General features: G+C 33.6%; 1 protein-coding gene across 1 annotated transcript in view; it reads right to left on the bottom strand.

Annotated features, from left to right (window-relative positions):
* The window catches only part of LOC114484658 (uncharacterized), a 256,562-nt gene that overhangs the window by 42,915 nt on the left and 197,766 nt on the right, over positions 1-15,881 (bottom strand). Inside the window, exon 6 of the mRNA XM_055081655.1 lies at positions 2,438-2,479. Coding sequence (XP_054937630.1) covers positions 2,438-2,479 — 42 coding nt within the window. The remainder of the gene's footprint in view (positions 1-2,437; positions 2,480-15,881) is intronic.

The raw sequence follows: 15,881 nt of genomic DNA, 5'->3' as shown, positions 1-15,881 counted from the left end.
TTAAGCAATGAACACAGTATTTGTCATATATCAGGCCACCTTTCATATATAAGAATTGATTCATATACTAGAATGGATGGTTGGATGAAAACTAAATTGTTTTCCAAGTCTAACAATATATGAATTCCATGATATTTTATTTTATTTTTAAAAATTTTTATTTATTTATTTATTTATTTTTGCGGTACGCGGGCCTCTCACTGTTGTGGCCTCTCCCTTTCCAGACGCGCAGGCTCAGCGGCCATGGCTCACGGGCTCAGCTGCTCCACGGCATGTGGGATCTTCCCGGATCGGGGCACGAACTCATGTCCCCTGCATCGGCAGGCGGACTCTCAACCACTGCGCCACCAGGGAAGCCCTCCATGATATTTTAAATTTTACTTGAAGTATACGAAAATTAGATCCCAAAGCTGACATCTGAGACAATATGTAATCAAGTTATGCTTTTTTACAAAGAACCAAATATTAGTATCAGATATTAGGCACTTAGGAAGTCTTAAAACAGATATGCTAAAGAGAAAGACAAGGATACATTTTCCTTTCTCCTGCATGTCCATCCATCACTGTAATGTCAGTATGATTTTTGATGAAGAAGCATGTCTCAGAGAGAAGACATTGCTATAATTATTATGCCTGAGCAGTGTGGCCCAAAATATCCTTTAGATTTTAAGTGTTTTTTATTAGTTTCCAAAAGCTGACATGTTTTAACGTCATGTACTTTATTCAAGTCTATGAACATCTCCTGTATTTCACATCAGTACTTTACTTTCAGGTCCCATATGGAGCAGTGAGAGAGAAAAACAGAGCAAGAGAAAATAAAAATGGTTAGCAAGAGAAAATCTGAATGATAACAGAAAATATAACGGAAGAAGAGGGCAAGGTAAATGCTTATAGAAAACAGGGTGAAAAATAAAGAAAACATTAGGTAACATATTTCATGTTTATTAAAATATTATCAAAAAAACATTTAAATCTATTTCTCTATATTTAAGAAGTAACATCTGTTATAAATCTCAAAATTTCTTTCATCTGTGCAAAATATTGTTCCTACAGACTTTCAGTCTGAGCTGATAATGAGAAAGATGTAATGATGCTTTATGGCAGACAGAGAATACTGAGCCATTTCATTTTCAACAATATCTTGGGTGACTACTAGTTTGTTACTGAAGTTGAATTCAGTTTATACTTGACTAAAAGAACAAAAAATGCTTCAAGAGCAAACTGTTTTGTCCCTAGGAAAAAAGTGTCAAGTAGCCTCTTTTCCTCCTCTTCTTCTCTAGATTTCCCCTCTATGGACTCAATGTCCTCATGCTTTATTTTGACTTGACCTCCCCAAAAACCCGTTTTTCAGAAAGGACACCCAAAACATTCTTGCACTTAAAAGGAAAACGTGAACTTGCTTAACATTGTATATACCACAGGGAATTTTTCATTCTGACAAGGAGCAAGTCGTAAAGCCAAATAAATTACATTCAAGCATCAGCAAACTGTAAAAAGAGGAAGTTTTTAAGGCAGAAGGGTCTTTCCTTTGTGCCATATATTATGTTAAAAATGGGAATTACTATTCAATGCTTTCTTTTGGTATGAAACAACTGCTAAGCAACGAACAAAAAAAACACAAAAGCTAAAAAACTACTCTTAAATATTTACAATTTTATGAGTGAATCTATTAAACTTGCTTCAAATGAATATTAAATTGATCTAGAAAGGAAGAAATATAATTAATTAATTCTAATTGTTTCAGCCGCATCTGAAATACTTCAGGCAATCCATAATTCTAGAGACTAGTATCATAGTTTTTTTCTAAATAAAGAACAAACATAGGTACCCAAGGCAGTAGGTGCAGGTGAAAGGTTTCTTTCACTGGGACTTATTGAAAAAATATATTTCCTCAACAGTGGAGTTTTATGAAGGTGAATTTCTCTATGCTAATATTTGACATGAATAATTTCATGTAACTTTGACTTATTAAGTATATTAAGGCCTGTTCTCTTATAAACACCAAGGAGTATTTATAGTCTCTGTCAAAAGAAAACTGCATACAAACATATTATTTATCAGAGGAAGAATATTCCAAATTGGAAATGTGAATAAAGGAACTATTTTTTGTTTTTGTTTCAGAATATGCTGAAAAGATACTGCTTATACTTGCCAATTATAGTTATACATTTTATAGGTTTTTTCGGTTTCACAATTTAGAATACTATCTTCTGTAAAAAATATTTAATTTTTTCTGGTTTCATCCAATCTAATTTGTGTGACACAAAATATAAAACAACAAATATACTTTAAACATTCACTATATACAGTGTGTGTGTATATACTTTTCTACAGTGTATTAAAGGAAATATAATTATTGAGTAGTCTAGTATTAAAAAGACTATAGTATATTTTAAATATTTTACTTTATAAAACAAAATCTTAGGAGGCAACTTACCACATCTATCATATCAGATTCCATTTCATGGCTGATATCAGACTACAAGAAAAAGGAATACAGAAGTTAGTGTATAATTGTTGATATAAAATCTGTTTTTTATTTCTTTTTTAAGGGCATGGCATAAGTATTAAATAATAATACTAGTGTGTTTCAAATAATCTATTCATTTCCAACTTATAAAAAGGCATCCTCCAGAATCTGAGGTACTAGCACCAATCTGAAAGGTCTCTGTCTTGTAACAGATGGATTTTATACATCTATATTTATTGTGATTGTGATACATTCAGACTTATTCTACCATTTTATTTTATCTTCTATGTTCTAGGTTTCTTTCTTGGCTCCTTTCCTTCATTTTCCCTGCACTCTATTAAAACCAATTTTCTTAATTTTCTTTGTTTCCTACTCTACTGATCAAGACATTACACATTTTATAGATTCATTTAAACTAAAAGCTTTAATATGCATAGCATAAACTCAAAACCTATATCCTCTTTGGATCCATACAATCACCTTAAACACTTGTACTCCAATCTCCTCTCTTCAATTTTTTTTTGTTATCATTGTTCAAGATTTTACTTCCCTTTTTTCTTCAGATGACAAAATTAGTTTTTCTTAACTGCCAAAGAGTATATAGATAAATGACACATTTAATGATTTTCCTGACCACCACAGTTTCTTTTTAAGAAATTTATTTATTTTATGACAAATTATATACAAGTTCATGAATATTATAAATATATAGCTTGATGATGTTTTTACATATGTATATACCTGCATAATCACAACACAAGTAAGAATATAGAAACTTTCCAGCACCCCATAAGGTTTTCTTATGCCCCTTCCCAGTCTATACCCCAAGTGGTAACCAATATTCTATCTCAAAATCAATTTTTTGTCTGCTTTGCACTTCATACGAGTGAAAACATACAGAACATAGCCTTTTGTCTCAGGCTTTTTTTTCAGTAACCATACTATCTGTAAGAGTCATCCAGGTTGTTGAACACCACTTAGTTTCAGTTTTACATGATGTATCTTTTCAATCCTTTTAGTTTTAATCTCTGTGTCCTCATATGTAAAGTGTAACTCATAAAAACCATTTAGATCTATTTTTAATACAGTTTTAAAATCTTCATGTTTTAATTGGAAGGTTAAGCTATTTATATTTAAGGTGATTGTTGATATAGTTGCATTTATATCTATAATTTTATAGCATTTGTTTGCCTTTTGTTTCATCTATTATTTGCTTCTTTATTCCAATTTCTTGGGGGTTTTTTTGGATTAAATATTTGCATTATTCCACTTTTCCTCATCTATTAGGTTTTAGCTTATGCTATCTTAGTATTCTTTCCATGGTTACTGTAAAGCAGGTTTTTAAAATGTGGTTTGGGAAAATTTGTGTGTCCCCAAGATCTTTCAGGGGTAGTTATAAGGTCAAAATTACTTTCATAATAATATTGAGAGTATTTTCCTTTTTTATTCTCTTTTTCATTCGTATAGAGTGGAGTATTACAGAGGGTCATGCCATTTGATATCACAATATATTAAATGATGAAGCAATATGAATATCCAGCTATCTTCTGTTAAACTATAATAAAAGGGATTTGGAAAAATAAAAGATGTAACTACTCTTTATTTTTTGTTTTAAAAAAGAATTATTTTTATAAAAGTATGCTATTTATTTTACCAAGTTGTAGGTTCATTATTGCAACATTTATATGAATTAATAAATATTTTCACAATTTATCAGTTTGAATTTTTAATATGGTAGCTATCAATAAATTTAACCCACAAAAACAAAGGTTCTTTTGAGTACAAAAATAATTAAGAGTAAATTGTTCCTGAGACCAAAAACTTCTATAACTGCTGCTGCACTACATATTATGTGTCTGATTTATTTCAATCCACATTAAATTAGTAATTTCACCACTTCTTAAAGCCTAGAATTTTACAAAAGGGCTGGAATATTGTTGTCACTTTTTTATTTTTATGAATGTCGTACATTTTATGACATTAATATTGCTCTTTTTATAAATGGGCAATATTCATTTATATTTCACCCATAAATTTACCATTTCTGGAATGCTTCATTCCTTTCTTCAGTTTCATACTTCCTTCTGAGATAATTTTCTTTCAGGCAGAAGAACTCCGTTTACTGTAGTGCAGGTCACCTTGACAAACCTTTTAAGCATTTATTTTAGTTAAAACCTCTTAATTTTGCCTGCATTTTTGAAGGATATTTACTTATATTAATTTTTGCTTTCAATTATGAAGAATGAAACACATCAACAGGGATTTTCCCATTTCACTACTTTAAAGATATCACAAAATTATCTTCTGGATAGGGTGACCAACCATCCTGGTTTGCTTAGAACTGTTTCAATTTTATCAGTGAATTCTGCCTTCCTGGAAAATCTCAGTCAAGAAGAAATGCTTTGTTATCCTACTGTTGGTTTCCATTGCTTCTGCTGAAAAGTCAGCTATCACTTTTATTGTGACTCCACTGAAGAATGTTTTGTTTTCTCTGACTGCTATTTCTTCTTTCTTTGATGTTTTTAATAACTGAAATTATTTTACTTTGATGTGTGTAGATGAAGTTTTTGTTTATATCCTTGCTGAACTTCTTTAATGTGTGGATTTATGCATTTCATCACATTTGATAAAAGTATTCTTGGCCTTTATTGCTTTAAATATTGCTCCTGTCCCATTCTCTCTATCCTTTCCTTTTGGATTACTAATTCTATATATGTTGGAACATTTAAGTAAGTCATACATACCCTGTTCTCATTTTTCCATTCTTTTTTTCTCCCAGTGGTTTATTTTGGATATTTGCAAATGACTTATCTTCAAATCCACATATACTGCCTGCAGTTGAACCCATTTATCCAAATACTCCTTAATTTCAGATATTATATTTTGTGGTTCTAAAGTGTACATTATTTTTATACATGTTAATTACTTTTGGAATTATCTACCTTTTCATCCATTTTATCATTGTTTTCCCTCTATTTTATTTATATATTCATCATCTAGGACCACAATAACACATTCTACAGACTGGGTGGCTAAAAATACAAGCATTTATTTTTCATAGTTCTGGAGGTTGGGAAGTTTAAAATCAAGGTTCCAACTGACTCCATTCCTGGTAAGGTCCCTCTTCTTAGTGTGACAATGGCATTTTCTTTTTGTATCATCACATGGAAGACAGAGAGAGAGTGAGTGAGAGAGCACTTTGGTCTCTTCATCCCCGTAAAAAGGCACAAATCCCATCATGGGGCCTCCACTCTCATGAACTCATGTAAACCAAATTACTTCTCAAAGATCTCATCTCCAAACACCACCATATTAGGGATTAGGGCTTCAAGATATGGATTTTGGGGGACACAAAAATTCAGTCCATGGTATTTTAACATATAATAATCACAATTATTTTGAAACTCTTCTCTGCTAACACCAATATCTGGATAATTTCTGGTATACTGCTACTAACTATTGGTTTACTTGCTTATTAATAATTTTCTCTTTGCAAATCTAGTAATTTGTATTATATTTTAGATATTGTGGATAATATACTGTAGAGGCTCTGGATTATGCTATTTTCCTCTAAAGTATATTAAATAATATCATGGCAGACAGTTAAATTGAATCACCTTGATCCTGCTGAGACTTGGTTTTAGACTTTATTAAGATAGTTCTTCTGGAGCATGGTCCTTAACCATAGGATGAGGCCTTTCTGAGGTCTCAACTGAAGGCTCTGAGTGTTCAAACACATCTTTTCACCCTGGTTTTGTCTAAACTAAAACCTCCATATCCCAAGAACTGTGCAGCCTCTGAAATATTTACCTAGCATTCTAGCTTCCCCATAGCTATTTTCTGATAGACCTACCAGAGTCTTACTCTGAAAATGCAATGCCTAGAAATAGGTTAAATAACCAATGGAAATTTTATTCAGATATTTATAACTCTTTCTCTGTGGTTTACTCCTCTCTGGGAATCATCCCTTCCCTAGGGCCCAACTACAATGGTGGCCCTGAGATCATCTTCCCAGTGGGGCTGCTATTTTATTCTTGTGATCTGTTTCTCCACACTGGTTTTGAAGACCACCCTTGGGGGGAAATCCAGACCAATTTTTGGACTCACTTAACATATTTTCCTTCTCGCAATGTTGTAACCTTGCTTGTTTTTCAATGCTTACAAACAGTTATTTTATACACTGTATCCAGGTTTTATAGCTTTTTTATGGTAGAAAGATAATTCTGATACTGGCTATCACTCACCATAGCTTGTTACCTTACCATTGCTTCTTATTTCTCATTCCTTCCCTCAAGATTCCTTTAATTATTTTTTCAGTAAGGGCATGTGCATAGTAAATTTTTGCAATCTTTTTCTTAAAATATCTTTATTTTGCCCTCACTCTTTAGTTAAAGAATACCAAATTAAAGGATATTTTCTTCAGAATTGAAGGTATTTGATTATCTTCTGGCATTTAATTTTGGTGATGAGAAGACTATTATAGTTGATCTGTCTTTTCTCTGAGATAGATATTAAGATTGTTCCTTTATCTTTGATGGTAATCAACTTCACTATTATATATATTGGTATGTATGTAGTTCTTTATTTTGTTTTGTTTTACTCTGTTGGGGATATGCTGAATTTCCTTAATCCACGGATTCATACCTTTCATCAGTTCTGGATAATTTTTAATGAGTCTATCTTCAAATATTGTTTCAATTCCATTATCTCCCTTTTCTCCTTTGGGAATTCTAATTTAGGTATATGTTGAATTTTCTTATTAAACCATACACTTTTTAACTTCTTTTTCCTATTTAATCTCTTTCTATACAATATTATACATTCTTGATTATTTCCCTCTTTAGATGCTTTTAGTATGTGTTTAAATCATCCTGTGTTTAAATTTCAATTACTAAAGTTTTCTTTTCTCAAAATTCTATTTTGGTTATTTTTCAGATCCCCCTTTTATTTTTCCATATTTTCTTCTACTTACTTATATTATGGTTTTTAAAACAAATTATTTCTTCTTTTTAATAATTTCAAGGATATTTTATTTATAATGATTTTCATGTTATATTATTTTTATTTGTTGGGATGTCAATTTTTGTGAGACAATTCTTCACGTGTTTCTCATGTGTCTATTTTTTGTGAGGAGAGGCTCTGACTGCCTTTACTCTGAATGATCTTCTCAAGGATGCTAGTATAGCAAATAACTTTTCATGATACAGATAGTCTATAACTCTGGCACAAAAGGCAAGCCTGCTTACTTCCCATCATAAAAAATTCTTGTTCTCTAAATTCAAGTTATTTTTTTCTGCAACACAACCCACTTTGTGTGCAGGTGTCACCTGCTTCTTTTCACAACATCTTGTGATAATTGGGGCTCAGGGAACTTGCCTAAGACAATAATGATACTCTGGCTACTGTTATTGCTGTGAGTAATGAAGTCCATTGTCTCTGACAAGGAGTCTTATATCTTCTGGGATCTATAAAATGGTGGCAGGTTAAACTGTTAGTTTGCAACTGTTGTAGGTTAAAATCTGATGGTCTCTTCACAGTTTTGATGACAAGGTTGGGTCACTAATAGAGACACGGTTTTCTGGGACAGTAAGAATGAATCAATTAGTGGTACTTGAGAGAAGTCCATGATAATAGGTTGCAAACATACTAACTAAGTTTCATAGTCAAATAGTCAATAAATGTTTCTTCATTTCTGGGGAAAAAAGTGACGTTATAACTACTGGAATATGAAACACCAGATTTGTAGCAGTGGAAGGAGAGCAACAACTTTTAACTCAGGGAGGAAGTACCTCAGATACCAGGAGGTACAGGAGAGGAAGAGATGTTAATAATCTTTGTCTTTCATGATCAAACCTGGTACCTTCCTCACAAAGGAAAACACCCCAGTGTGGTTCTCCCAAACTTTTAAGCACACTTCAATCTAACTGATCTGTCTTACATTTGAGGGTTTCCTTAAAGACTGGTTTCATTTTTATCTCTGCAAGGGTCCAACAGGTTTTACTGGTTATGGATGTGTTTTGTGTTAATTTCTCAGCTTTCTGTTCTCTCACCACATTAGTTGTATAGTTCAGTTAGTACATATAAAAAAGATACAGGGGCTTCCCTGGTGGCGCAGTGGTTGGGCGTCCGCCTGCCGATGCAGGGGACACGGGTTCGTGCCCCGGTCTGGGAAGATCCCATATGCCGCGGAGCGGCTGGGCCCGTGAGCCATGGCCAATGAGCCTGCACGTCCGGAGCCTGCACTCCGCAATGGGAGAGGCCACAACAGTGAGAGGCCCTTGTACCACCACCAAAAAAAAAAAGATACAGGCTTGGATTTATAACTTCTTATGAATATTTTTCCACTAATATCTCAAAGGGGATCAAAAGAGCCTCTGCTAGGAATTCCCTGGTGGTCCAGTGGTTAAGACTCTGTGCTTTCACTGCCCGGGGGCCCAGGTTCGATCCCTGGTTGGAAACTAAGATCCCATAAGCCGTGCAGTGCAGACAAATAAAAAGCTTCTCTGCTGCTTTCCAGGGATGATGGGCAAAATATTTTTCAGGCTAATTACATGAACATGGAAGCACCTTGATGTCTGTCAACTTATGTAGAGATTTCTTTTCTAGATCCCCAATTAAGGCTTCATATGTTCTATAATATTCTATATATATGGGTTAAAACTCTACACTAACTGCCTAAGATCTATATCTGATACACTTGGCCACTGCACATTTAAACAATTTCTACTATTCTCATTTTAAATTCACTATTTTTATATGGCACCTATGGACTTCTTTCCTCATTTTGAGCTTATATATATATATATATATATATATATATATAAGAATTTTTGATATATTTTATCTGGAATTTCTATGTGTATGGATAGGATGGGAATATCTTCAGCACTAGCTCAGGCTACCATATTAACCAGAAGTCTCCATGTGTGTTATTAAACATTGAACACAATATTTATTATCAAGAAGTAATTTGGCTTACACTATTTGTCATGTTAAATGCTTTATTAAACTCTGGACATTTCAATTCAGAAAAGCTGATCCAAAAAGTATCAAATAACAGAAATTTTTTTAATGGAATATTTAAATATTAATGTGTAGGTAAGAAAAATGTCAGAGTAGGCAAGTCCAAGATTCTGTCTCCCCAAAGAAACATTTAAAACATGCAGAAATTGTGAAAACAAACTTTTTCAGAACTATGAAAACAAATATTTAAAGTAACCAGACAAATGCTGAATTTGTCTGGCAACTTTCAAATGGTAAGAATGTGTTGTGGCAATTTTAATACATTTGCCCCACACCTTCTTTAGTTTAGTGGCAATCTTAAAGACAGTAATCTCTGTTCCCAATATGAGACCCTGGTCCCTGGTTTCAGAGGGAACAGAACAGACTCTAATCACAAACTATTGTGTATATCTCCTCTAACATGTCTGGAGACTACCTGAAGAACTAATGGAAGGTACTAATCTCCATTTTTCAAACTTAGAACAGACTCAGACTGAAAAAGTGGCAGGCAATGCTCAAAAATATTTTAAAGATGAAAAAAATACTGCAGATGCCAGGGGGAAAAGATTACATTTCAGGCATACAATAGACCACCTAGAGTCAGGTAGGAAAATCTGAGAAAAGTTTCTTTAGGAATTGGCACATTCAAATCACCCATGTATACAGGGGAAGTTAGAAAGTGACATGCATGCCCAGGGCAAGACAAATGCTCAGAAAAAATCCTGAGAATATATTAAGCTTTCACCTAGAGTTGTACTCTAGTTTTAGTACAAACCTAGCTGTGTGTTGAAGAGTCCTAGAACAGAGTTATATGTAAAGACTTGTAGAGGTGGAATTTCTTTGTTCAATTTTTAGCTCTTGGTATTCAGGAAATCTGTGAAAACACTAGCTGAACACAAGCTAAATGAATAAAGGTTTTAACTGCAACACAGGAAGAGGAATATAGTATTGGTAAAAATAATTTGAAAAATTCAAAATAAACAGACCATAACAGGCTTAGGCAATAAAATAGAAACAGCAAACTCTGGTAAAGAAGAGTCTGATTCCAGAATTACCTACATTAGGACACTCAAATGCCCATTTTCCTGCAAAACAAATCATAAAGCATACAAAGAAACAGGTAAGTATGGCACATTCAAAGGAATAAAATAAGTTGACAAGAACCATCCCTGAGGAAGCAGACTTTAGAATTACTAACCAAAAACTTTAAAACAACCTCCATAAATATGTGCAAAGAGTTTAAAGAAAACATTGACAAAAAACAAAAGGAAATCAGAAAAAAATGATATATGAAGAAAATAAGAATATAAATAAAAAATAGAAATTATAGAAGGGAACAAACAAATTCTGGAGCTGAAAAGTAAAATAAATGAGTGAAGAATTCACCAGAGTGGTTTAATAACAGATTTGATCAGGTAGAAGAAATAATCACTAAACTTGAAGGTAGGACTATTGAAATTATCATGTCTGAGATCAGAAAGAAAAAGAATGAAGAACAGTGAACAGAACTAGAGACCTGTGGGATACCAGCAAGCACACCAACATAGGTGAGTCCAAGAAGGAGAATAGAGAGAAAAATAAAATGATGTAAAGAATATATGAGAAAAAAGTTACAAAAACTTCCCATGTTTGATGAAAGATATGAATATACACATTCAATAAACTCAAAAAATTCTAAGTAGGATAAACTCAAAGAGATCCAAAAGAGATGTAAAGAAAATGTCAAAAGCCAAGGACAAAGAGAGAATTGTGAAAGCAGCAAGCAAATCATGACTGAAAGGAACTCCCAATAAGATTAATAGTTTATTTCACATCAGAACCATGGAGGACTGGAGGTAGTGGGATGATATATTTAACCTGCTGAAAGCAAAAAGTAAAATCTGTTAGCCAAAATTCTATATCTGGTAAAATAGTTCTTCAAAAGTGAAATAGAAAACAGGAAGTTCTCAGAAAAACTAGTAGACCTATTATATAAAAAAATATCTTAAAGGAAGAACTTCAGGTTGAAACAAAAGTATGCTAGACATTACACAACACACTGAACCAAACTTAGCCATTAGGGACAGACAACAAAAACAACGGAAACTACAAACCTGCCGCCTGCCAAAAGGAGACCCCAAACATAGTAAGTTAAGCAAAATGAGAAGACAGAGAAACAGAGCAGATGAAGGAGCAAGACAAAAACCCACCAGACGTAACACATGAAGACAAAATAGGTAGAATGTCTGAAAAAGAATTCAGAATAATGATAGTAAAGATGATTCAAAATCTTGGAAATAGAATGGAGAAAACACAAGAAACGTTTAACAAGGAACTATAAGAACTAAAGAGCAAACAAACAATCATGAACAACAAAATAAATGAAATTAAAAATTATATAGAAGGGATCAATAGCAGACTAACTGAGGAAGAAGAATGGATAAGTGATCTGGAAGATAAAATACTGGAAATAACTACAGCAGAGCAGAATAAAGAAAAAGAATGAAAATAATAGAGGATAGTCTCACAGATCTGTGAGACAACATTAAATGCACCAACATTCGAATTGTAGGGTTGCCAGAAGAAGAAGAGAAAAAGAAAGGGACTGACAAAATATGTGAAGAGATTATAATTGAAAACTTCCCTAATATGGGAAAGGAAAGAGTTAAAAAAGTCCAGGAAGCACAGAGAGTCCCATACAGGATATCTCCAAGGAGAAACATATTAATCAAACTATCAAAAATTAAATACAAAGAAAAAATATTAAAAGTAGGAAGGGAAAAACAAATAACACACAAGGGAATCTCCATAAGGATATGAGCTGACGTTTCAGCAGAAACTCTGCAAGCCAGAAGGGAGTGGCAAGACATAGTTAAAGTGATGAAGGAGAAAAACCTACAACCAAGATTATTCTACCCAGCAAGGATCCCTTTCAGATTTGACAAAGAAATTAAAAGCTTTACAGACAAGCAAAAGCTAAGAGAATTCAGACCCACCAAACCAACTTTACAACAAATGCTAAAGGAACTTCTCTAGGCAGGAAATACAGGTGAAGGAAAAGACCTACAATAATAAACCCCAAACAATTAAGAAAATGGTAATAGGAACATACATATTGATAATTACCTTAAATGTAAAAGGATTAAATGCTCCAACCAAAAGACATAGACTGGATGAATGGATACAAAAACAAAACCCGTACATAGCCTGTCTGCAAGAGACCCACTTCAGACCTAGGGACACATACAAACTGAAAGTGAGGGGATGGATAAAGACATTCCATGCAAATGGAAATTGAAAGAAAGCTGGAGTAGCAATTCTCATATCAGACAAAATAGACTTTAAAACAAAGACTATGACAAGAGACAAAGAAGGACACTACATAATGATCAAGGGATCAATCCAAGAAGAAGATACAACAACTGTAAATATTTATGCACCCAACATACGAGCACCACAATACATAAGGCAAATACTAACAGCAAGAAAAGGGGAAATCGACAGTAACACAATCATAGTAGGGGACTTTAACACCCCACTTTCACCAATGGACAGATCATCCAAAATGAAAATAAATAAGGAAACACAAGTTTAAATGATACATTAAACAAGATGGACTTAATTGATATTTATAGGGTATTCCATCCAAAAACAACAGAATACACATTTCTCTCAAGGGCTCATGGAACATTCTCCAGGACAGATCATATCTTGGGTCACAAATCAAGCCTTGGTAAATTTAAGAAACTTGAAATCATATCAAGTATCTTTTCTGACAACAGCGCTATGAGACTAGATATCAATTACAGGAAAAAATCTGTAAGAAATACAAACACATGAAGGCTAAAGAACACACTACTCAATAACCAAGAGATCACTGAAGAAACCAAAGAGAAAAGTCAAAAAATAACTAGAAACAAATGACAATGAAAACACAATGAGACAAAACTTATGCGATGCAGCAAAAGCAGTTTTAAGAGGGAAGTTTATAGCTATACAAGCCTACTTTAAGAAACAAGAAACACCTCAAATAAACAACCTAACCTTACACCTAAAGCAATTACAGAAAGAAGAACTAAAATTCCCAAAGGTAGCAGAAGGAAAGAAACCATAAAGATCAGATCAAGAATAAATGAAAAACAAATGAAGGAAACAAGAGCAAAGATCAATAAAACTAACAGCTGGCTCTTTGAGAAGAAAAACAAAATTGATAAACCATTAGCCAGACTCATCAAGAACAAAATGGGAGAAGACTCAAATCAATAGAATTAGAAAAGAAAAAGGAGAAGTAACAACTGACACTGCAGAAATACAAAGTATCATGAGAGATTACTACAAGCAACTCTATGCCAATAAAATGGACAACGTGGAAGAAATGGACAAATGCTTAGAAAAGCAAACCCTTCCGAGACTGAACCAGGAAGAAAGAAAATATGAACAGACCAAGCATGAGCACTGAAATTGAAACTGTGATTAAAAATCTTCCAACAAACAAACGCCAAGGACCAGATGGTTTCACAGGGGAATTCTATCAAACATTTAGAGAAGAGCTAACACCTATCCTTCTCAAAGTCTTCCAAAATATAGCAGTGGGAGGAACACTCCCAAACTCATTCGATGAGGCCACCATCACCCTGATACCAAAACCAGACAAAGAGGCAACAAAGAAAGCAAACTAGAGGCCAATATCACTGATGAACATAGATTCCAAAGTCCTCAACAAAATACTAGCAAACAGAATCCAACAGCACTTTAAAATGATTATGCACTATGATCAAGTGGGGTTTATCCCAGGAATGCAAGTATTCTTCAATATAGGAAAATCAATCAACGTGATACACCATATTAACAAATAGAAGGAGAAAAACCATATGATCATCTCAATAGATGCAGAGAAAGCTTTTGACAAAATTCAACACACATTTATGATACAAACCCTGCAGAAAGTAGGCATAGAGGGAACTTTCCTCAACATAATAAAGGCCATATATGACAAACCCACAGCCAACATCATCCTTAATGGTGAAAAAGTGAAACCATTTCCACTAAGATCAGGAAGAAGACAAGTTTGCCCATTCTTACCACTATTATTCAACATACTTTTGTAAGTTTTAGCCACAGCAATCAAAGAAGAAAAAGAAATAAAAGGAATCCAAATAGGAAAAGGAGAAGTAAAGCTGTCACTGTTTGCAGATGACATGATACTCTACATAGAGAATCCTAAAGATGCTACCGGATACTTACTAGATCTAATCAATGAATTTGTTAAAGTAGCAGGATACAAAATTAATGCACAGAATTTTCTTTCATTCCTCTACACTAATGATGAAAAATCTGAAAGTGAAATTAAGAAAACACTCTCATTTACCATTGCAACGAAGTGCATAAAATACCTAGGAATAAAGCTATTTAAGGAGACAAAAGACCTGTATGCAGAAAATTATAAGACACTGATGAAAGAAATTAAAGTTGATACAAATATTTGGAGAGATAGAACATGTTCTTGGATTGGGAGATTCAACATTGTGAAAATGACTCTATTACCCAAAGCAATCTACAGATTCAATGCAATCCCTTTCAAACTACCACTGTCATTTTTCACAGAACTAGAACAGAAAATTTACAATATGTATGGAACACTAAAGACCCAGAATAGCCAAAGCAATCTTGAGAAAGAAAAACGGAGCTGGAGGAATCAATCTCCCTGACTTCTGACTATACTACAAAGCTACAGTAATCAATACAGTATGGTACTGGCACAGAAACAGAAATATAGATCAATGGAACAGGATAGAAAGCCCAGAGATAAACCCATGCACATATGGTCACCTTATCTTTGATAAAGGAGGCAAGAATATACAGTGGAGAAAAGACAGCCTTTTCAATAAGTGGTACTGTGAAAACTGGACAGCTATATTTAAAAGAATGATATTAGAACATTCCCTAACACCATACACAAACATAAACTCAAAATGGATTAGAGACCTAAACGTAAGGCCAGACACCATCAAACTCTTAGAGGAATACCTAGGTAGAACACTCTATGACATAAATCACATCAAGATCCTTTTTGTCCCCCCTCCTAGAGATATGGAAATAAAAACAAAAATAAACAAATGGGACCTAAAGAAACTTAAAAGCATTTGCACAGCAACGGAAACCATAAACAAGATGAAAAGACAACCCTCAGAATGGGAGAAAATATTTGCAGATGAACGAACTGACAAAGGATTAATCTCCAAAACATATAGGCAACTCATGCAGCTCAATATCAAAAAAACAAACAACCCAATCCAAAAGTTGGCAGGAGACCAAAATAGACATTTCTACAAAGAAGATATACAGATTGCCAACAAACACATGAAAGAATGCTCAACATCATTAATCATTAGAGAAATGCAAATCTAAACTACAATGAGATATCATCTCA

The sequence above is a fragment of the Physeter macrocephalus genome, chromosome 21 (assembly GCF_002837175.3).
Source record: "Physeter macrocephalus isolate SW-GA chromosome 21, ASM283717v5, whole genome shotgun sequence".
NCBI lineage: Eukaryota > Metazoa > Chordata > Mammalia > Artiodactyla > Physeteridae > Physeter > Physeter macrocephalus.
The sequence above is the reverse complement of the archived record's forward strand: the minus strand, read 5'-3'. Positions and strand labels throughout refer to the sequence as shown.